The sequence below is a fragment of the Balearica regulorum genome, chromosome 15 (assembly GCF_011004875.1).
Source record: "Balearica regulorum gibbericeps isolate bBalReg1 chromosome 15, bBalReg1.pri, whole genome shotgun sequence".
Lineage (NCBI taxonomy): Eukaryota > Metazoa > Chordata > Aves > Gruiformes > Gruidae > Balearica > Balearica regulorum.
Genome location: NC_046198.1, coordinates 9,547,080 through 9,569,296, shown reverse-complemented (window position 1 = coordinate 9,569,296; position 22,217 = coordinate 9,547,080). Strand labels below are relative to the sequence as shown.

Below are 22,217 nucleotides of genomic sequence, written 5' to 3'. Positions count from 1 at the left end.
TAGGTAAAAATGGAAATTTCCCTATTTGGGGAAAGTGGATATGGCGGAGTCTGACTGCTGGAAGCTAGTTCAGATCTTGGGCTTGTTGGTGTTTGGGGCAGCAGTGTGTCCTGGGGGTGGGAGTGGAGGAGTGTGGTCCAGGACAAGGTGCCGAAGGGGACTCTGTCCTTCAGCCCTCTGAGCTTTGGCTTTCATCGCTCGGAAAAGACTCGAGACCCCTTGGGGCAGGCGGCTTGCGAGACCTGTCTCTGTTCTGGGGTCTGTAAGTGAAAGGCACCACTGAGTTGAGAAGCAATAAATCATTGTCCTTCCCCATTGTCTTTTCCTCAGAGCTGTCGTGGACCAATTTCTTCCTTTTTTTTAAGCATCTCTCCTCCTTCCTCTGTCCTAGTTCAGATGTGCTTCTGAGGTCAGCATCTGCTGCACCCAGAGGTTTTTTTTGAGTGACTTCAAAATGAAGCATTCTGGTTGCTTTGCAGTATTTTCAAATCTTGACGTTGAAACTTTCTGCTTTATAGCAGTTGAAAAGAGAGCTTTGCTGAGCTCCGATGGTGTTGCAATGCTAATGCCTGGGCTTAAGTTCCCCCCGATTGCAGAACTAAATTATTTCAAAGTTATGCCCTGTATGCGTGCTCTGCCTGTTGATGGGGGAGATTCAGAACTGCTCTCTGATATTATTAACAGGGTTTTCGTGTTCACACACTGACTGTGTGACTGCGGAGAGACCTGGTCTTTCCATCAGGAATCACCAGGAATCCTGTCCATCGGGAGCCCTGGGAAACTTTTAAAACTTGACACAAACTTGAACGTGTCTTGTATGTGCTTTTTGTGCCTCTAGTTTTTACTGATATTTGGAAAGCTAGAGAGCGAGGGGAGTGAGTCAGTCTCCCTGGCAGGTTCGTTGTCCTTCTGGAAAAGGAAAAATGACTGGAAAAAAAGGCAAAAAGGGACAATGGTGTAGGGGGAGGACAGCTGCTGGCGATGCCTTCTGGAGTGCCCAGTGTTTCTGGGGTGCAGAGTACGACCGATCACAGTGTGCACTTGTGCTCAGCGAGTTAAAGCGATTCAGTGACCACCCTCTGCTTTCCAAGGGTTTCCTTCTCCTGTACTCTAAGCTGTTTGCATCTAGCTGTTGCTGTGCTTAAGCCTGAAATGGCACAGCAGCGGACGGATCCTGCTCACTTGGGTTTTTAGTGTCATCTCCAGCACCGTGATGCTCGTTCCCTGCCCCGGGGCCGGCCGGTGAGCCCTCTGCCTGGTGCTTGTCTCGGGGGGGGAGGAAAATCCAGCACGTTTCAACAGGTGGTAGCTGGGACATGTGAAACTCCTGCATGAAAGTCAAACCCAGTTGAAACTGGTGATAATTTTGCCATGGGTTTTAGTGTGGCCAGTATTTCACACTGGAGATAAAAATGGTATTTGTGGTTAGCTGGCAGGCACGGTATTTTAACTTACTAGAGGACATGAGACTTCAAAACAATGCAGCTCTTTTTAGGATAGTTAGAAGCTTTGCTCTCCTTTGAGGAAGTTGTTGCTAGGAATGATGAAAGTTGTAAGGATTTACAGAGTATTTTGTTTTTAAAAAATAAAAAAGGAAAAACCAGAAACTTGTATTTTCCATGGGTGGATTTTTTCTATTTTGGTAGGTTTGGGGTTGTGGGGTTTTTTTGTTTGTTTGTTTTTTGGGTTTTTTTGTTTTGGTTTGGTTTTTTTAGGATTTATCTTTCAAAGTTGAAAGAGGGCTAGGTTTGACCTGACTGTTCTCCTTTAAGGCAGTATGCACTTATTAAAAGAAGTATTGATGTATCAGTACAGTTCTGAGCATTTTCTAATTTGATCTGCGTTTCTGCAAGTGGGAGATGAGTACGGGTGGCGTGGAGGAGGAGGACACCCAGCCAGGGAAGGTGCTGGGGTGAGTGGTGGGTGCAGAGGCGCAGAGCAGCCCGGTGCCCGTGGGAGCACGCCGGCAGGTCAACACCGAATTCCTCAGCGCGTTGCTCGCTGCCGGACACGAGCCCGTTTGCATCATTTGAACCGCGCGTGGTAGTTGCAATGAGTATTTGCAGACTAAAGTCCTTGGTCAGAATATTCTGTAGTCATCAGCGTAACCCATACTGTTTTCAACAGGTGTTTTAACGCTATAGCTGAAATTATATCATACTAAATTTCAGGGAGGTAGGGAGGAGAGGCTCAGGAGCAGTTAATCTAAATCCAGTGTAAGTCAGTCCGTATTGAGTATCTCCCTTGCTTTGGCTGCCGGGGCGTCTGACACCCAATATTCATAGGGAGACAGCTGCACTGTCCGCTCCCCAGCTCCTCTGTGCTGCAGAGAGGGAACTATAAAATGCGTGTACATGGTAGAAGCATTTGTCTGTGCCATGCAAATTTGCTCTCTATAAATTTTATGTGTAGGTAGGTATACACGAAGAAAGGCGGTTTGCCGTTGTACCTTATCCGATATTTTAGGACGGGGAATTAATAAAAATAAATTACCTGAGCTATTTCTGCCATGACTAGGTATGGGTTTTGATTTTGACCAGATGATTCCCCCCACCCCCACCTCAGAAAAATAGATTAATCAAAAATAAGAAACTTCATACAAAATAGCCACGTTCAAAGATAATGTAGTTCTGAAGGCTTTCTGCCCTTCTCTGCCTCATTGCTCGCTCCCCGATTGTGCCTGTAAACAGAAAGCTGGTCTGAGGTGCAGGAAGGCTGAAGGTGCAGCGTGCAGGGCTGGGTGGGAAGGGGTTGCACTGGCTTTCCTCCATAGCCATGGACAAGCTGCAATAACTTGGCTGGTTTTTTCATCAGATATTTGATGATAAATAATAAAGATGAAAATTGGAAACCTTAATGATATAATGCTATGTAATCTATATTCCATTAGAAATAATACACTCTATAGGGAGCCATAATGGGGCTGCCTTGGACTTTTCTGGAGACTGTTCATACCAAATTGACTTTTTTTTTACATGTTAAGCACCAGTAATGTTTTCTACAGCACATCAGATGTTCCTGCCAACGCGTACGGTCTCTGCCGGAGGACTCGGTGAGACCGCACGGTGCCGGCTTTTGCAGTTCCTCTTTCAAGCAGCAAGTACTTTTTGACTCTAGAGATCACTTGATGTTGAGCTAAATTTCCTAGCTGAAAACTTAAACTATTGGATGGTTTATATAATTTTGAAGAAGAAAAACATTTGAAAACCCTAAAAGGAATATGGGAAGGCTTTTTTTCAGTTTTGTTTTTGCTTCCTCTCCCTCCCTGTCTTTCCTGCCCCCCTGGCATATCCTCCACGCTTCTCCTCCCCTGCCCCAGCAGAGACCTCTAGAAAATGCCAAACTATGGAATTTGCCGCATCAAGTTCGGAGCATGTAACAAACATTTGAAACGCGTGTAGGGCAAGTGCAGCCACCATTGCCAGTTTATTTTATTTCAATCTTTTTTTTCCTCCCCCCCCAAAAAAAAAAAAAACCCCGTGGCTCCCTCTCCGGCTGCGCGGGAGATAACAATGGGGCGCTTTGTGCCGCTCTGCAGCTGCTGAAATTTGACTAGATCCAACTGAAGAAAACAGGAGCAGGTGGGTCAACAACGTGACCCTTTCGTTCCCAGCAGTATCAGTGTGCGCAGGGGCCGCAGGGACCAGGGCGGAGGTGAGCCCCGAGATTTAGCCCAGGCAACGAGGAGGTGTTGGTTGGCGCTTTGGGGATGGGGGCTACCTTTCTGACATAGCCCTGATGCCTCTAAATATCGTGGGGTTTGCTGCCATGTATAAAATGGGTTTCACTCCAAAAGTGCTAAGATTGGGAAATGTCGCTGTACGTGATAAAATGGCATCACTACAGGCAAGACATCTTTGCTCTGTTACCGGTGCTTTGATTCCCATATAGCCGCTAGTTTCTCAGTTTGTGGGATGCTCCGTGGCTGCTGTGCAGATGCTCCTAAAGCTCCTGATGCCCAGCGCCTGCCCTCCCACAGCCCCAACGTGGGGGATCATTTGATTCCCCTCTCTAGGTCCCCCCAGGTCACGGAGATGACTTCCTTCATGTCCATGTTTTTGGCTGTGCTAGAATTGTCCTAAAAAATGTTGAGGGTGGGGCTTTCTGCAGCTTGGAGGAGGGTTCGGTACATGATTCCCCGTATGGTTGGTGGAGATGGAGGATGCGGTTGTGTTGGGCTCCTTGGCCTGGCGCTGCCACATCGGCAAATACATCTCGTCAACGCTGCCCGCTTGACAGCAAGAAGAGGAGAAGGATGGGGGAAAAATACTGTTATTAGCTGCATGGGTCAGCTAAGTACCGGTTGTTGCTAAGGTCTTCCCTGCCACGGTGTGATGACTTGGTTGATTCCTTGTAGGTGTCACTGTGTTTGGGCTTTGTGAGCTGTGGAAGCGGTGTTAAGAGGTGGCAGTGCTCACACTTCAGTGGTGTTGAACAGACACGTGGTTACAGGCTCACCTCGGTCTAAGACTGCGAGGGATTTTTGAGTCTGAGACTTTTAAGGGGTAGACGTGAACAACTGTTTGTAAGTCAGCAGTTAGAAACGCAAGGTTTCTGTTGATGGATCTTGTAATCTTGCTTTCTAATATCAACTTACAATAAAGTGAATGTGAGATGGAGCAGAGCTCCCCCCCTTTATGCTGTACTGTGGATACAGTTGTGATGTTCAACAGCGTGTTCACGTCCTTGAAAGTCTCCATGATTTAGCTGTAATTTTTAGTAGAAAACATGACACGCGTGGCATCTTGGATAATCCTACCATCACAAGCACTTGCATTGCTTATGGAGTAGCATCAAGCACCGAGGCTTAATTGTTTGCACATGATGAAGCCTGTAAGAGGACTAATAAATTACAGTCAGGATGAGATCAATGCTAAATGGGGAAGGGGAAAGCGGTGACAGCTTTGGCAGTGGGTCGGGAGCAGGACGGCTGCCGCAGGGAAGGCTCCCGGGTGAGGAGCTGCTCGGGGTGGAAGGAAGATGGATGGAGGCTGGAGAAGGAGCTTCTGCTGCTGAGGGCAGGGTATGTGACAGTTTGGGTGATGTGTGCTAGTACGGAAAGTTGATCTGCATGACCGCATTACCAGCTGTGGAGGCTCAGTGCATCAGGAAGAGGGTTGTTAATAAATCAGAGGCTCTCCGTGCATTTCTGCATCTTAAACTTGTTTTTTAGCGGGAACTTGCTCTGATCTGCTATGAAGGTCAGTAGCAAAGCACAGCGCTTCATCTGCACTAGCAAACCTGCCGTTACCGGGTGCAGAGCAGCCAGAGCTGGACAGGATTTAGCCGCAAGCCGAGGAGGTTTAGACGGAGACTTCTGAAACGGTGCTGTGACCGTAGTTTGTCCTTGGCTGCACTTGCAGTTAAACCCTGTTTGGTGCCGGCTTAGCTGCACCCGCTGCCAGCCCCCGTTGTCAGCAGCGGGTAATTTAAGAGGTTTCTCCCAACAGCTGGCAGCACTGTTTACTCCGGTCCTCCCTCCCGCCACGGCGCTGAGCTGTCCCCCTCGCTGGCACGGTTCGCGTCAGATTATGCTGTTGGGCTCGCAGCCGGGTGGTGGTGCCAGGATTCAAACTTGTCGCTTTGGAACAAGAAGCACAGGTGCAGGCTGAACTCGTGATCCTTGGAGGCCAGCACATACCGGGAAGGCTTCGGCTTCGCTTCGGACACGCGCGCGCGCTCGCGCACGCGTCCCTGCGTGCTCGTATAACCCATTTAACGCGCAAGAAATGCGTCACGCAGGATCGCACGATCCTTTCGCATGCAAAACGCCTCCCTAGGAGTTCGGTTTAAAAATAAATTTTAATAAAATGCCACTGCGTCCTGCTTTGCGAGAGGCGATGCTGCTCTGCGAAGGGAAATGCATACGTAGGGATCTAAAGGCCGTTTGGAGATGCACGCCTTCCTGCTCAGCCATCCAGCGTGCATCCTATACGTCTGCAGGGGAACACAGTGATTAACATATGAAAACGCTGATAACAGTGGGATTCTTGTGCAGGCAGAAACGAAGGAGATATACTACCATTTTGGTGCCAGTTAGACCCGTAACTGCTATTCGTGGCTGGGTTTAGTAACAATTAACCTTTCACATTTTGTATTAGCCATTGCTTTCCTGGTGCAGCTGCTTTTATAACAATATACTTCTCCCGTCAGAAGCGCTAATTTTGGCAATTGGGGTATCTGCTCCAGAAACCACAGGATGTATGGAGGGACAATGGGGATTTTTTTAATAGCTGTTTGATGTATAATAATCTCTTGGGAAAAAATCCAGCACATTACATCTTGATTTAAAGGACCTTGTGCATATTAAGAAAAAGGAGAAGATTGCACGACTCTTATTTCAAAAATGTTAAAGAAAATTCAATGTAGTTTTGTGTGACAATGTCAAGCCTTGGGTTTTAAAAATCTGGTCTTGGTGTGCAATCAGGTGTCTCTGACTGGGGCTGGATGAAATTAAAGCCTTTGGTAGGTGTTTCCCTGTCTGTTTGGGCTGGGTGAAGGGAGATGGTATGGACCAACCTTTGTTGCTGCCGTTTGAAAACTAGTAAAGTGCCTGGGGGACTCTTGGGAAGGAACAAGTGACCCACGGGCACTATCTGGTTTAATTTATGTAGACATGTAGGAGGGAATACCAGCATCTTAAATGGCTCCAGTGAGGTTGCTGAGTTTTCAGGAATTGTCTTCACTAGTGTGCCATTTAGTGCCTTTTTTTTTTCTTAAAAAAATGGCTTCAGGGTGCAATTGAATCACACAGAAATATTTGAAAAAATAAGAACGTGTGATTAGAGGTAGGACAAAGTTGGACTAATTTGGTTTTGGCATCAGTACGTTGTTACTTGAAAATGTAGTGGAGGTTAGACTTCACCTGTCAAAACAGAACTGCGTTCTGGCTCTTCCAGAATAATCATTTCAATATTTATACTCTTTGCTGTGCTGGAAAAAGAAAATGCAAAATGCAGATTTGCATGAAGTAGGTCATAGTCTGCCTTCTCCAAAGCGTCCGGTATCACAGGTAACAGGTTCGCTGTGTGGTTACAAGGGCTGTGCTTTGATCTCAGCTCTACTGGTATGCAATCTCGAGTAATTTTGCTAAATCCAGCGATGTGTAAAACTGGCTTGATGGATGATTTGGACTTTTTTCATTATGATTTTTCTTTACGATTAAAAATTCAAAGCTTCTGGTTGCACGGTAATGTTGATGATGAATAAGACTTAATGTGACTTTAATCATCATCTTTTGAACGTAAAGTCTGCCCCATTTTGGCAAAACCCCAGTAAAGTCAGTGGGACCGGTGGCAATGGCTCGGTCAGTCCCTGATCTGCAGGAATCAGCAGCGGCACCGATCAGTTGTGTGTGCCTGGGTCACCTTGCCAGTTCCCAGGGATCTTAAATCTCATTTTCCTTTGCTTCATAAAAGTCCTTATTTTTTTTCTCTTGCTTCACGCTGCGTAAAATAACCATATAAACAACGAAAGTGTCAGTGTGCGTGCTTGAAGAGGAACACCACAACCCAGTGCACCAAACGTAGATGCACGTCATTCACGCTGTAGCTTACAGCACCTGAATTCCCAGTGTGTGTGATCTGCGTATTAGGACAGAGTTGGTACCTGAGTTCCCCCAAGTTACATTTAAAAAGCATTACAGGTTGGGTTGTGGTTTTTTTCTTCTTGGGTATTTAAAATTTGTGAAAGGATAACTTACAGGACTTGTACAGTAACTATTTTCTTTTTCATTTCTCCCATGTTGGCACTACAGGATGGGAATCGCAGCTCCTGGAAACTGGGTTCCTGGGGATATTCCTCTGCCCGCTCTGGACCCTCTCCCGCCTGCCCCGGCACACTCCTCCTTCCAGCATCGTCATCTGGGGCTTTCGGTGGCTGATTTTCAGGATCATGCTTGGAGCAGTAAGTGGGACTTCATGGGGTTTTTTGTCTTTTTGAGGTGACAGCAAAAGGAAGATCTCATCCTAGCAGAAAACCTGCCCCTGGTCCAACACGTTGGAGTCCTCTGGTATAGGAATTTTTCTGGTTACAAGGAGGGAGCATGCAGCAGGAAATGCTTCGTGCTCTGGTTCACGAATCTTTCAGCTTATTATTAGTGTTTATTTTAGGGAGGGCAAACATAGGAGTAAGAATATCTGTGTTGATATGTTGGTGCTGCTCTTGTGATTGGCTCTTGAAAAGGAATAAAAGTGAAGTTTGAGACTTGGACATTGTGACTTTTTGATAAGATGGTTGGGAATCCAGTGGGTAATTCCCAGGACCCAGGAGCTTTACCCTGAGTTATTTTTTCTTTGTGTGTGCTTTACTGAAATGTCATTCTCTGCTCTGTGTTTTCAAAGAGAACAATTGCTGCATTACTGTCCCAGTGCCAGTGGAAATTCCCAAGTAGCTTGTAAAAGAATCCATCAGGAACTGACACATCTTTGTTAAAATAAAGGTGTGGCAGGGGCAATACCCTGTCATCTGGATCTGCATTTTGGACATTTCAATATATCCCAAAACTTTAAGCTAAGGTTCATCACTGTAGAAGGAGATTGTGAGCAGGTAGGACATTCCTGTGTCCGTTTGCTCTAAAATCTTTCTCTCACCCCAGTGCTTAAAGTGCTTGAATCAGTAGTCGAGCTCAGTAAGCTCTTAATTATCCTCCTGCTCTTAAAAAAAAAAAAAAAGTAAAATAAATGAACTTTTTTGTGTGTGTTAACCTTAGTGTTACCTGTTTTCAAGACAACTTTGTTAGAGGAGAATGTATTATCGCAGTAGATATTCTTGGAAAACGCGTGCTGTACGCTTGTTGCATCAAAGGGTGGCTTCCCAGCCCGTGACGGTTCAGCAAATTCAGCTTGAAAGAGCAGAAAATTTTACTTTTTCGTATGTGTTGTGGAAGTGGCATTTCAAAACCTACTCTTTGCTGCTGCATTAATTTCTTTGCCGTAGCTATTGTGTAGCATTGCCAAATTTTGCTCAGCTTCCTAAAGCTGCAATTCTTGCCTCTTGTTGATTCCTGCAATTCTTGCTCATTATTAATTAAATAGATCTGGTCTTGTGGGGTAATACAGATGGATAAAATGATTCCTGAAGCTCTGCTCCAGCACAGCTTTCTATGACCCTATAAAATGTCTGCATGTGTGGATAATCCCATAGATTTTAATGCAACTCCTGGCTGAAAATATTCAGTAAGGGTTTGTGGAACAAAGTCGCCTTCATAATGCTTTTAAAATGCCCTAAGGCTTTTGGTTGGAGTTCAAGTGGATGGTGCTGTCCTAACATCCTGCTGTACCTGGGGATGGAGGCTACTGGATGCATCTGTAATTGCAACTTTACTTTAAATTATAGAAATCCAGTGCTTTAGGAAGCCTGACTCTTTTAGAGAGAGGATCTTGTTTGACACTCTCCAGGATGAGAGCTGGAGATGGGGCTAATGGGAAGATCTCTGTGCTGGGCTGAACACACAATGTCAGGACACTCGTGGCAAACAGGCTGTTGTGATTAGGTAGGTAAATGCAAAATTATTTAGGCTCTTGTGATCGGTTTCATGGAGTCTTTTTCTGGGACAGCTGGGAAATTGGTATTAGAAAAAAGCTGGAATGGTTTGTAGCAAAACTGCTGATAGGAAAGGAATCAAAATGGGAGAGTCTGCGGAGCTTGGTGCTGTTTATGGGAAAATGATGTTGGAAGGGAAATGTGGTAGCCAAGGGAAGTGGAGTGTACGGTTTTGGGAGAGAATGCTTAAAAATGGCTTGCCTTAAACCAACAGACAGTTTGGAAATCTGGGTGGGCTCTGCTGCAAATCAGAGTCCCATCGCCTGGAGAAGCGGTTGGGGTGCATCAGGGCTGGCACCACCGCAGCTCTTGCTGCACAGAGGTTCCATCTTCATAGCCTCAGGGCTGGATCTGTGATGGTATTTACTGCTCAGTGTCGCTTCTGCATGAGATGGCCTGTTGGTTTGCTGCTGGCTCTGTGCAGAGCTTCTTGGTGACAATAATTTGCTGTCCATGTGAACATCAGAGATGAGATGTGGGTTTCCATGCAGGTCATCCAACTGGTATGAAGGGGATGTTGTTGTCTAGTGAGACAGTTCTGTGGATGCTTTTTTGGATGAGAAATTAAGGATGGTTTTGTTAGATTTTTGTGAAGAAGTATCTTCGAAGCATGTTCTCGATGCTTTCTTCTTTGGACATCATGTTGACTTGGTTAAAACTGAGATCTTTCAAAGTTGGCTGGAGAAGATCCCAGTCACATCTTCCCTCAAGCAGGCTGGAGCCACATGTCCCCAAGCCATGGGATGGCTGCAGGGGAGGTCACAGTCCCGAGGGCGGCTGCTCCCCACCTGAGTAGGGACTTGCACAATTTTAAAGCAGTGCTTAAAGCTTAACACACTAGCCACTATTGAGACACGATTTTTACAGTAGTTTTCAAGTATTTTAAGCAACCGTTTAGGGAACACAGTTGAAAGCTGCTAACCTGCCAGAAATATCCATCCACTCTTTATTACAAATTAAATTTCCTGTCCTCTCCTTTAAGCAGAGAGTGATAAGCACTTTAGTAGCTGCCCTGTGTGGTTTCTGCATTATGTTTTTGAGGGCAGCAAGGGTCTGAATTGTTAAAGATTTGGGAGTGCAGTAACATAGCACTGGCTGGCCTTTAACGACAGCCATGGGGACCTGTGTGGGTGACCTGGGGGGTCCCGGTCCCTGCAGGACCCCGGTGCAGTGATTTGAGAGGAGCTGAGAGCGTTCCCTGTCTTGTTGGGTTAGATCCCATGAGGTGACCTGTTAATCATCTAAATTGATGAAGTCCAAGTTACCCTAAATAGAAGTTAGACTTGGCTTTGACTGCAGGGCTTGGGGGCCCTTGGTTGTGAGTGGGCTTTTTGTTTTATTTTGGGGTGGGAGTTTGGGGTTGTGGGGTGTTTTTTTGTTGGTTTGGGTTTTTTTTTTCTGGGTGCTTCATTGTAAATGTATTATTTGGGCCATTTATCACCAGTGATGTCTGATGAAAATGTCAGCCTAGTCCCTTTGTCCCCAGTGGATGGAGGCTGACTCCTGTGGTCTTGATGCTTCTCAGCTTCTGAAATGCTGCCTCTCAGTCGTGATGCCAATTAGAGAAGGAATCAACAGACCATGACACCAAGTGTAGGAAGATGCAGCTAATTTTCTTAAGACAAGTTATATGATCACCAAGTTTGTATCCTGCTCCCCTTTTAAAATGGGAGTCTGACCCTGCTTCGCTCCTTTCCTGCTAATTTGTAACATACATTCTGAATTATAGGACAGGTTGAATAGAAAGGAAAACCATGCTCACCAAACATCTTTGTTACTGTTATCTCTGTACTGCTTCTTGGTTTTATCTAGAGAATAATAACTCTCCCATTATTTTGGGGAGAGCCCTCTGCAGAAGAGATGCTGCCCCTGGAGTCCCTTGTCTGTCTGGGTTACTGATCTGCAAGTAACAGGCATGGGAGAGGAAAACATGGAAAGGTCATTAAATGGGGATCTATACAAGCAAGTGGAAATCGGTGATTGATGGTATCTTTAATGTTTTGGGGCCCAAACACGTGTATGTTTCCTTCTTGGCTGGGGTAATGACGCTTGCAGGCACTGGGAAACGAGTTTAATGTGTGAAACCAAAGTGTCCTGGAGTGCAGGTGCACCTGCGCAAAGGCCATCTTTGATTTCTTCCCTAATCTGGGCAGGAGCTGAAACATGTGCACAATTGTGGGCTGAAGAAAGTTTTTCCCAGGGGTGGGATTGGCAGTGATTATATTTTACACAGAAAGAAAGTTCGACTTTCCCGCACAGTTCTCCAGGGGCTCTTCTGTTTGGGGTAAGGCTTTCCTTGTAAAGTGCCATCCTCCACGCAAACGGCGTTCCCTCGGGTCGGCTTGGTTTGTCTTACTTTGTGCTGGATGTTAGGTGAGCAGTGCCATGTGCGGTTTGAAACGCACCTTAGATGGACGAGCTTGTCTCTCTCTTGCAACGTGATGGCTCCCAGTGAAGACTTCAGGTCCTTATCCCAGAGCTCTCCTGTTTTCTGCAGTCAGTTCCTGTATCATGAACAGTACATGGGGGACAATTTCACCTTTCAGCCCCCTCCTCCCCCCCCCCCCCCCCCCCCCCCATTCAGCATATCGTATTTGGGAACTTTTTCCATGCAGACCTCTAAAGCAGCCAGAGACTTTGCATTGAAGCGCTAGGAATTCCTACCAAAATGAATGCTGATGTGCCCGTGCCCATTGCAGCCCCTCTTGTTTCAGCCTGTGAAGGAACAGACGACCAAGCCCAGAGAGCTGCTGGACACAGAGTAAAGCTGACTGTAAAGAAGGCAGGCTGAACCTAAAGAAGGTTATTTCCTGACCTGAACTGGCATGATTGTTATCTGTCTCCCCAGAGCACATTAACCATCGTCTCAAAAGCCTTCCATGTCCTATCACCCCACATGCTTGTTTACAGCCTCCTAGTGAAGCAGCGTTGGATGTCTTTATACTTTCTACCACATAAACCATAGAAGCTGGTGGAAGATGTCTGAGCAGCACGTCAAACTCAGGGATGCACTGCGCCTGCTCCTCTGCTTTGCTGCTGCCTTTTCTTTTGTGTCTTCCTGTTAATCTCTGTCCTGCTTAGGAGGTGAATGTTGCTCCTGACACTCAGCGGCATCCCCAGCATGGTCCTGTTTCCTCCGCTCTTAGTTTCAACCAGATGTTTTGCTGATGAAGCATGTGAGCACCGTCATGCAGCTCTGGTCTGGTGTAAGGGAGCTTTGCTGTTTCCTGCCTCATCCTCCCCCAAAAGATCATGTCCAGATCTTGCTTTATTGTGCGTGCCTCCCCTGGGGGCTGGCTGGGCTTGCGTCGGGGAGATACAGCGTAGGAGAAATAAAATCATCCCGGCTGCGTACTTGCAGGAGGCAAGGAGCACAGGCAGGCTCTGCTTCTGGGGTTTGATTGGCAGCAAGTGCTGGGCTGATCTCAAATATTGCTGGCTTTTTAAAAGGCACAATTATGTGATTCAATCTATATGTTTGATGTTCCTAATAATCCATTAGTGCAGGATGTAAAGACGGATGCTTCTTAGGAACACGCAGAGGCAACAGAATAGCGGTCCCTTTGTGCGAGTGAGCAGCTTGTTAGGAAATAAGTGATGCAAACAGACATTTACGGGGCTGATTTGCCTCAGAAGTGCTCAGTGACTTGATATCTTCGTCGTTTTGCTTGCGGCTCTCTGTCACTCTGATTTCTTGAAGCTTGGAAGATGCAAAGCGTTGATTCATGTTTCCATGGGACTTGAGAGGTGGGTAAGCAAATGTGCATCCTCAGCCCGTCAGGCGTTAGCCAAGGACGTTAACCAAACCACGGTGACTTGCTGAAAGGAGCAGCCCACGCTGTCAGCAAGGCGCTTTGCTCGGCAATGTTGCCTGCTGGTAATTAGGTGTTTTGACATCTGCAGCTACCTGGGGAGACATCGAAGGCACGATGCTGCGCTCTCAAAGCCTCGGCCCTCTCTCAAGTATATCTGTTTTTCAGCAGGCCGAGTTTGTTTTCCAGCTGCTCCGTTCCCTGTAGAGCCATTGTTGGACTCGATGCGTTTGATGGGTTTGAGGACGGTGGGGCTGTCTGCGTGCTGCTGGCCTGGCTCCCCGGTCTGGGTCAGCCTCTTCTCCGAGCCCCTCGCCACAGGCTGGGGGTCCTGGGTGGGTCTCGGGTCCTGGGTGGGTCTCAGCTCCTGGCAGCAATTTAGCCAAACTGCAGATTTTTATAATCACCTGATGCCCAGCAATGGGACTTGTTTGAGGAGTAGCTGTGCTTCCCTGGTTCCGTGGAGCAGCATCTCCCCTGCATCCCGTGGCTTTTCAAAGCCAGATCTCCCTGGTGCTGCCTGGGCTCTGGCCGGGTCGTTTGGGGAAGATTCCGGTTTAATTACCAGGGCTGTGATGATACGCAGCACTAATACCCTTTCAGCAAATGTTAGTCCCGTTCTTTTTTTTTTTTTTTTTGGCAAAAGATTTGAAAGTAGATGACAACTGTGGTGAGTTCATATATTCTGTGTAATTACCTGTTGCGGGTGAAAACTGTGCTGGGGGAATCTGAATACCTGCCCTGCTTGTGTTGGGGGGAGGCTGGGGAGCAGCTGAGAGCTGATAATTGCCAACACCATGTTGTTGAAACTTCGTAGTAGCTCTTTGGATCCTGAAAGTCATTAGTGACTGCATACGTAAACCATAAAATATAGTTTCTGTTTCTTCATTAGTTGAGCATCTACAAAATGTTGCATGTGTACTTGCTCAGAAATGTGAGAATTTGATTTTCGTCAACACCTGTGTGCGTAACTATAGTAACACTGATAAAACAGAGTGACTGAAAAAACATGTGTAAAGGGATAGGAGTACAGAAACGTGATTTAACTAGATTTTGGGAAGAACCCTAGGCAAAGTTCATCCTGTGGAGCCCCCTGCAGCCATCCTCGGTGGGTAAGCGGTGGCAGCGCTGGGTGTCTCGGCACCTCTGGATTTCTCTGCCGTGGGGTTTTCCTGCGCTGCATCAGCTTTAACAGCCCCTGTCCAGCTTGCGGTGTGGTGGCACGCTGTGCTGCGGAGGAGCTCGGGCTGCATCTTGGTGTGCATCGAGCTGAGTCTTGACTTGCAAAGGCTGATGTTTTCGGCAGTAGACATGATTTTTATGATTTCCTCAGCGATTATTTCCAAGGGTTGCCTCTGTTACACACAGCTCCTCCAGTGTCACATCAGAAGGGTTTTTTGACAAGAGGCAGTTAAATGTGGGGCTGTTCCCTCCTATCAGCACATCCTCCTGTCCATAAAGCAGATATAAACAGGGTGTGTAATGAGTTCAGGTCTAACTCGGCATAGTATTGCCTCTCCCAGCTGGAGCTGATGAACTATGGTGGTAATGATGGGACAGGTCGAGGACTTACCAGGACAAAAAGCAAAGCGAGCAGCGAGTCCCTTATAAAAACTACCCTGCTGCTAGGGACAGAAAATATGACTTAGGGACTGCGATGGGGAAACACGTCCCAAGCTGAGCCAGGGGAGAAACTGGGTGAACACGGGCAGAGCAGGAGTGAGGATGTGGGAGCCCCATCTGGCAAAGGATGCCGTGCCAGTCCCAGCGAGGTGCCGGGGCCCCTTCCCGCTTGGGCAGGTTTGTCGAGTCTGGTGCTGCCAAAATTGTGCACAGCCGGGTTCAGACCTGCCCAGCTCCGTGCCGAGATCTGTCCTCGCACCGTTACATCTTTGGCTTAACCGGGGGAGCATTAAAGAGCGGGCAGCTTTGAGGAGACGCGAGTGGTGACGCGTGATAGCGTTTGCACGTGCACCATCTCTCTCGCTCTGTGTTTTTTTTGAGGTTTGGAGATATTCGAAGAATGCGTGTAGGTTTTTAACAAGCGCGTATCAGCCATGCATGGCCTGGATCGCTGCCGCAGACGAAGTTAGCGGAGCAAGTCATGCGAGGAGCCCTGCCTGGAAGCGCGAGCTGCTGCTGTTTTACTGCAGCTCTGTGCGGCTGCAACCGCGCAGCTGGCACTGGGGGAGCTGGTGCTAGAAGCAGCACGGAAATGTCATTATCCGTTTACGGCTGGTATTCCTCCTGTAAAACATGAGGCACACGAATTGCCTTTAGGTCAGGTTGGACTCAAGGCCAATGAGAAACGAGAGCCGAGACTGAGTCTTCTTGCACCAGAGCGAAGGTGTTTGCTGCTTGCAGATGGCGCACGGCCGCAGTGCCGTCGGGTGTTAGTGGTCCCTCTGGAAGCGCCCAGCAGTGACGATGTGCTTCAATTTATGTGGCTTTTCATCATCTCCACTTAAAGCCATTTCCTGTGCGTCTTCCCTCCTTGCCTTTCTCTTTGTGGGACACAAACGTGGAGCCTGACAGTTCCCTGTATTACACACAGCCGAGGGCTGGTGGTTGCTGTGCTGATATCACGGATCCCATCCCAACGCACGCTCTGCTCGGTGGGAATATCTGTCAGAAATGGTGATCGAGAAGGTTAAATGCTTAGAGATTCCTACTCTCTTGTTCCTGCAAGCCTGCTGCATCCCTGTTTCGTGGCAGCATGGACACATATATACAAGTGAGACTGTACACATGCAACACAGCTTGTTTGGACTGTTCATGGAGAGGTGGTCATTTCTCAGGGGTTTCCAATAAGCACTTTATTTTGCGTCAGGATGGGTTTGCAGTGCCCTGTTAGCAGACAGCAGCGCTGAGATGCACACGTTTGTCGAAAGAGTCAAAGGACTAGGTAGGTAATAGTTGCCAGCCGGATGATGTGATGTTCTGTACAAATAATTATCGCTACCAGAGATGCAATGGGGAGGTGGGGGGGGGGGGATTTAGGTACCGGGGGTGTAGCAGAATGTTGGGAAACTGGAAGTAAATAGGGAATTAAGGTGAAGCTGTGTCTTGCAAAGGATCACAGACATATGGAATAAGTTACCAGGGAAGGTGGCTGGAGCAGAGAATATAAGTGAGTCTGAGACATCTTGATTAGTTTCTGGAGGAAAGGATTGAAGAGTGTAGTGAAAAAGCAGGGAAACAGGATTTAAAGCACATTACCACTTTAATTTAAAAGTGCCCAAAGCAAGGAAATTCAGATTTAAAGCTGCCAATCTATCACTGGCTGATGCAGGTGTTGGGGTTGGGAGGACTCCGCGGGGTCTGTGTGCAGATGGGTCCGTGCCCTGCAGGCTCCGCTCCCCGACCGGGGCTGTGAGCTCGGGCAGGTTAAGCCCAAGCCTCAAGTTTGCCCCAAGAATTACATCCTTTAATATTTGTCTCATATAATAATATGATAATATTTATAATATATCTTTTTATATAATACTATTACAGTAATCCCCTGTGTGTGCAAGGTCCTTGATGTCTTCCTCGTGCGTCACCCTTAAAACTGTTGCAGGGGCTGCTCCCGCTCGCCAGGCTGGCGGCACACAGGGAAGGGGTTTCTGCTCCCCCGATCTTCATGTTTCGGAGGGCCCTTCCCAGGAGTCGCTGCTCCCGCTCCTCCCTGCGCAGGGTATGCCATGCGGAAGGTCCTGAGGGACGTGGGGAATTTAGGGAAACCCAAGTGCATCTTTTCAAATTGTGATTTGTGACTTGGCGGTCCCTCCCTTCAGTTTACTTTTTGTAAACAAAATTTCTATATTTCCCCCCCACACACACTGTCTGGATTTCCCTTTCTGAATGTAAGTACAGACTGAACCCCTCTCTGAGCTGTTCAGGTACATCCTCGGAAGAAGCCACTGCAGAACAGAGGAGTCCCGGAGCATTTTTTGGCAGGCAGAGAATTAGAAAATAATCTAAATCCTTTAGTGTTTCAAGTCTACACAAAAGATACAAGGGGGGGAAAAAAAAAGATAATTTAAACTGGTAGTCTTGGGAAAGAAGTAGTGCAAAAAGATTTATAATAATTAGCAATAAATTCTTCCACTAAGTTCTCATCATTGTTTCCTAGTAATTGTTGCCCGTCTTTCACATGAAGATGTGTTTTCACAGAGAAAGCATCAATTATTTCCAGATTATTTGTATGTCATTAGGTATTTAATCTCTTCTAAAATTATTTTTATTTATTTTTACAATTAGAAAATATGTTTCTTTTGACCAACTGCAGCAAATTATTTTAGAAACTAGTGGCTCGTGTTAAACTTCATTTTTCTTTATTTTGTTTTTGCTTGGATTCTGTTAAAAGTGTCATAACGTGGGTGGCATTTTAAAGGTTACTGGAAAGGGTGGGGATGTGATTAGCTAATAAGGGAGATGAACTTTCTGGCAAAAATAATGAAGACTTTGAAGCAAACAGAATCTGGATGCCTGTAGTAAAATTACATTAGATGTAATGAAATAAAAGTTGGAATTTAGGCGATCTCTGTAAATATTAAAAAAAAAAAAAAAGGAAGAAGAATCAAACGGATGTAGTTGTCATTTCAGTGACAAGCGTGCCCTGATCCTGGGCATTATGGCTCCGAAATTGAGAATAATTATGCTAATTTGTTTTATTACATTAGCGTGGGTAGGAGGGAAGAAAGGGAGCTTTCTTTTATGGCTTTCTCATTATTCATAGGCGAGCGCGGCGGGGCCAGGCTCCCAACTCCCGCGCCGGGGCTTCATGGGAATTTTTGGAAAATGATGTCTGCAATGTTCTGACCTTTGCCGTCCCAGCTGCAGCCCTCCTCCTCTCTGCAGGGATCCCACACTTGACTCCTTAGCAACCTCCTTTGTGCCTCTGATCTCTCTCCATTTGTCTAGTAATAGCCCTTGGCAGGAAGACTTGTTGTTCCTTCGGTGGCTGTAAAAGGCAGGGAGCTGCTAATGCCAAGTACTTTTCAAAATCCCTTTCACCCGCTCCTTGCAGCGCATCTTCAAAGTCAATCAGATGCTGGTGCAGTCATGGTGGCTTCTCAAAGGGTCTTTCTGGGAGCCCAGGGGAAAAAACAGCAGCAAATCAAACAAAAATCAACACCAGTGACTTCTCTTTCAGGACAGTGTTTTCCAGTCCCTCGCGTTGAGGTGCTTGGCAGTTGCGATTCGCGGTGACTCCGGTTTAGCTTTTGCGCTGGACCGACCCGTGCCCGTTGCAGCAGCATCTGGACGTTCACCTGCTCTGCGGATGGGACCTGTCCTGTGGGCTCACAGTCCCGGGGCCGTGTTGGAGCCTGTCCCTGCCCGTGCGGGAGGGCACCAGCCAGGGCGGTTTGTTCACCTGAAGGGGGGTCGTTCCGGAGAATCCTGTAACCTGCTGATGTTGGACCAGAACTAATGTTTTCCAGGTGATGGGGACGTCCCATCATCTTGGCACAGGCTTGGTCCTGAACAGGGCTGAGTGTGGGCTCTGCAATGATGCACAAGGTACAGAATAAACCTATTTAAACAGCAGTGTCATCTGATGAGCATAAGCTTATCATTCTCTGGCTAAGGGAGAGGTATTATAGCCTGTTATTTCACTCTGTTTGCATGGAAGAAGCAGGAGAGATTTCAATTACCGGCTGTTCATGTAATGAGAGGTTTGTGTGCGCATGAGGTACGGCTCTTCTCTAGAGCCTTTACTTTGCTTCTGTCAGAATTGTAGAAAAATTTTTTCCACAAATCCTAATACCTGTGTCACGTCTTCCACGTGTGGCATTTCTAAAAGGAAAGGAACAAAACACCCTGCGGCAGCACACGCGATGCAGATCATCCTTCCCGTGCCGCAGAGCCTGCAGGTGGGAGACCGGGCTTCACGCGGAGGGTCTGGCTAGGTCTGGCCCTAACCCAGCCTCTGCCACCAGCACGGTTGGTGGCAAGCCCTGCGCCAGAGCGCTCTGCAGTTGAAGATTTGGGCTCATAAATTATGCAAATATTTAAAAGTATGCAAACAATTTAGATAGCCATAACATGAACCTTGAAGCATGAAAGGACCATAGAAAATGTATGGAATTTGCAAAAAGCTACAGCCCTTGCTGGTCTTGGGAATTAAATATTGTGTCCATTATGAGGTATATAAGAAAAAAAAGTCATAAAACAATGTCTTGGAATTCAGAGGCAGTTTTACACATCCAGCAGAAGGATTGTGTTACTGCTGTAGTGTCACACCCATCAAGCATCTTTCCCTGGGGACTACAGCATTTGGGCATGATATTTATTATTGAGGCTGAAATAAAATCCAGAAATTTTTCAAGACTTATTCTTTCAAATGCAGAAGAAAGCTGGAGCAGGCTGGGTGACCTGGAGCATAGCAGCAGGGCAACTTTAGTGCTTTAGTATTCCTGTTGTGGCATAAAGGTGTTGTGTCAGGTCCCTCGGATTCGAGTGCTTCAGGTGCCGGGGTCCGGTGTGACTGAGGAGCAGCGTAGCTGGCTGGCCCCTTACAGCCCTGTCCTATCGTCCTTAACGATTTATTTATTTTTTTTTTTTTTAAATTTTAACTTTGTAAAGCTCCTTCCTCTTCTGTAAACTTGGGGTCTAAATTACAGCTGGTTTTGTCTTTACAATACACTGATATATATTTGGCTTTCAAAAGGTGTTGAAACCCCTTTTTCTGTGGGTAGCGGAGGCCGGCGGGTGGGTGAGTGCCTGAAGTGCAAGGCACCGTTTGGGATTTTCTCTGGGAGTGTTTCATATTCATACTATGAGAAAAATTAAATTCTAGAATTTAGGATTGCCCTTCATTTGAGATTTTTTTTTTCTTTTTCGCCCATCTTTTGTATTGTGAAGACAAGGAAAGAAGGTCTTTAAATTGACTCTAAATTTATAACACTGGTGCCCTGTACCCCACCCTTCTCTCCAGAGCCGGTATCAATAGGGGTTTGCAGACATAGCTTGAGTCACTAGGCTTTTTCTCGGCTTCCCGTGCTATTGGCCTGTCTGTACCATTTTTTTTCAGAATTAATTTTGGGCTGAAAAAGTCTCAAAGAGTGCTTTGTTCCTCCTTGACACTCACTCCAGGGAAAAAAAAAGAAAAAAAAAAAAAAAAAAAGAAAAAGAAAAAAACCCGTGGAAAATCTGACATCTGCATTGTAGAGAAAAATCAATAGATAGGGAGGAATATAATTATCCCCCACTCCTGAAAGAATTTTTAAGATATTTTTTTGTAACAGTGACTCATATCGGCTTAGAGCTTGAATGACATTTTAATTATTTAGGCTTTTTTTTTCATTTTGAATCACCAAAGTACAGCAGCCTGAAAGGGGTACAGTTGGGCAGAGCAATCTGCGTAAGATGAAAAGGAAGGATTTGGCGTGTCGGAGTTCAGCCGCTTCCCTCCCTTCGAGCGGCGTCGGAGCAGGAGCTGCGTGGCTCAGGGGCGTGCAGAGCAAGATGCTGCACCGCTCCGCAGCGAGGGGTGATGGATCACCCCCGGGTCCGTGAATCATGTTTGCTGGCATCAAGTAGATGAGGAAACAGTTTATCATCTTTGGAGATGTTTTGCTGCTTATGCGAAGCGTAAAATCCTTACGGAGTTGTCTGTGATGGTGCATCTTGAGCTGATACTTGTTGCCTGGGTTTGATTTTTTTGAGGATGGGGGTCAGGGACAAAAGTGGGGCTGGTGGAGTCGATGGGGGAGACGGAGCAAGGGCAATGCTGCGGGTTTTGTTTGGGTGTGGGCAGGTTTGATTAGAAGGGGATCTGCTAATTAGAAAGGCAATTGAAAGGAGAGTGAACAGAGGAAGGAGTGAGAGAGGTCTGAAGTAAAGTCGGAGAGCAAAAACCGTGGTCAGTGCCGGTCTGCGTGGGGCAGAGATGGGGTGAGAGCTTAGTGGGAGGTCTGGGTGAGCTGGAGGTTAGACCCACGTGGACCTTCCCCGGAGGATGCTCCCCCTCATCTCTGTTGGGGTGGCTGAGCTGCATCCAGGTGGGATGACAGCCTTGGGTTGTGCAGTGGAGGGAGGGAGATTGGGGATGGGTTTCTGTGGTGGCTGTGATGTGGACATGGTGGAAGGGCTCATCTCCACCTCTCCTGGGACACACCTGCATGGTTCCCACACTCTGAGCCTTCTGCAGATCTGGAAGGTCTGTGGCGGGTCCTGGGGGCCCAGGGGGGTGGTTCCCCTTACGGAGCCTCTGGCCAGTGGTAGGAGGGACGAGGCCATCTTCACAACTCGGTGTTTTGCTTAATCCTTATGGCAGGAGCTAGTGGTGATACAATAAAAAGGAGCAGTGTCCAGATGTGCTCTTCTCACTGAAAAAATGCAGTAGAAAAGCAAGGAACCATTCCCTTCACGTGTTCATCCTCTCTGTGATTTGAGAAGGCGATCCCTGGCATGCCACAGTGCAAATTCAGATTTCGGTACCCTGACACCGAACAGTGAAGTGTCTTCGGGGGAGGCAGCCCGCAGCTGCACGTCCCTCTTCCGTTCTGCCTTCCAGTCGCGTGTTCCATTCCCTGTGCCACCACGTGCCGTGGCCTTAGGTTTGGGATTTCTGCCACGATTTGATCAAACTCGTGAAATGCAGAAATCGAAAGCTGTTGGTAAACTTCCCGTCTATGGCTTAATTTCCCCTGAAATCCCTTTTGTTGGATACTCTTTCAATGATGGGGAAAGAGAGGGGGCATGTGAGGTTACTCAATCAAGCGAGACTGGAATTGATTCAGTGAGAGTGAAGGGGTGATTTTGATTTCCATCCCCAAAGTCCCCTGGCCCCCAGTTGGCAAACTTTGTGACTGTGTTCCACTGCATTTAAAAGAGAAATTACTAGTCATGAATAGCTAGTTTTCAGCAGGCTTA

General features: G+C 47.0%; 1 protein-coding gene across 4 annotated transcripts in view; it reads left to right on the top strand.

Moving 5' to 3' along the window:
• Positions 1–22,217, top strand: part of LMF1 (lipase maturation factor 1) — a 204,601-nt gene that overhangs the window by 52,228 nt on the left and 130,156 nt on the right. For 3 of the 4 annotated variants that reach the window (XM_075767498.1, XM_075767496.1, XM_075767495.1), the window contains one exon: positions 7,757–7,905. In XM_075767498.1, the coding sequence (XP_075623613.1) occupies positions 7,757–7,905 (149 nt within the window). Of the gene's footprint in view, positions 1–4,904; positions 5,024–7,756; positions 7,906–22,217 lie in introns of those variants that run through there. The other variant, XM_075767497.1, reaches the window with a different exon arrangement.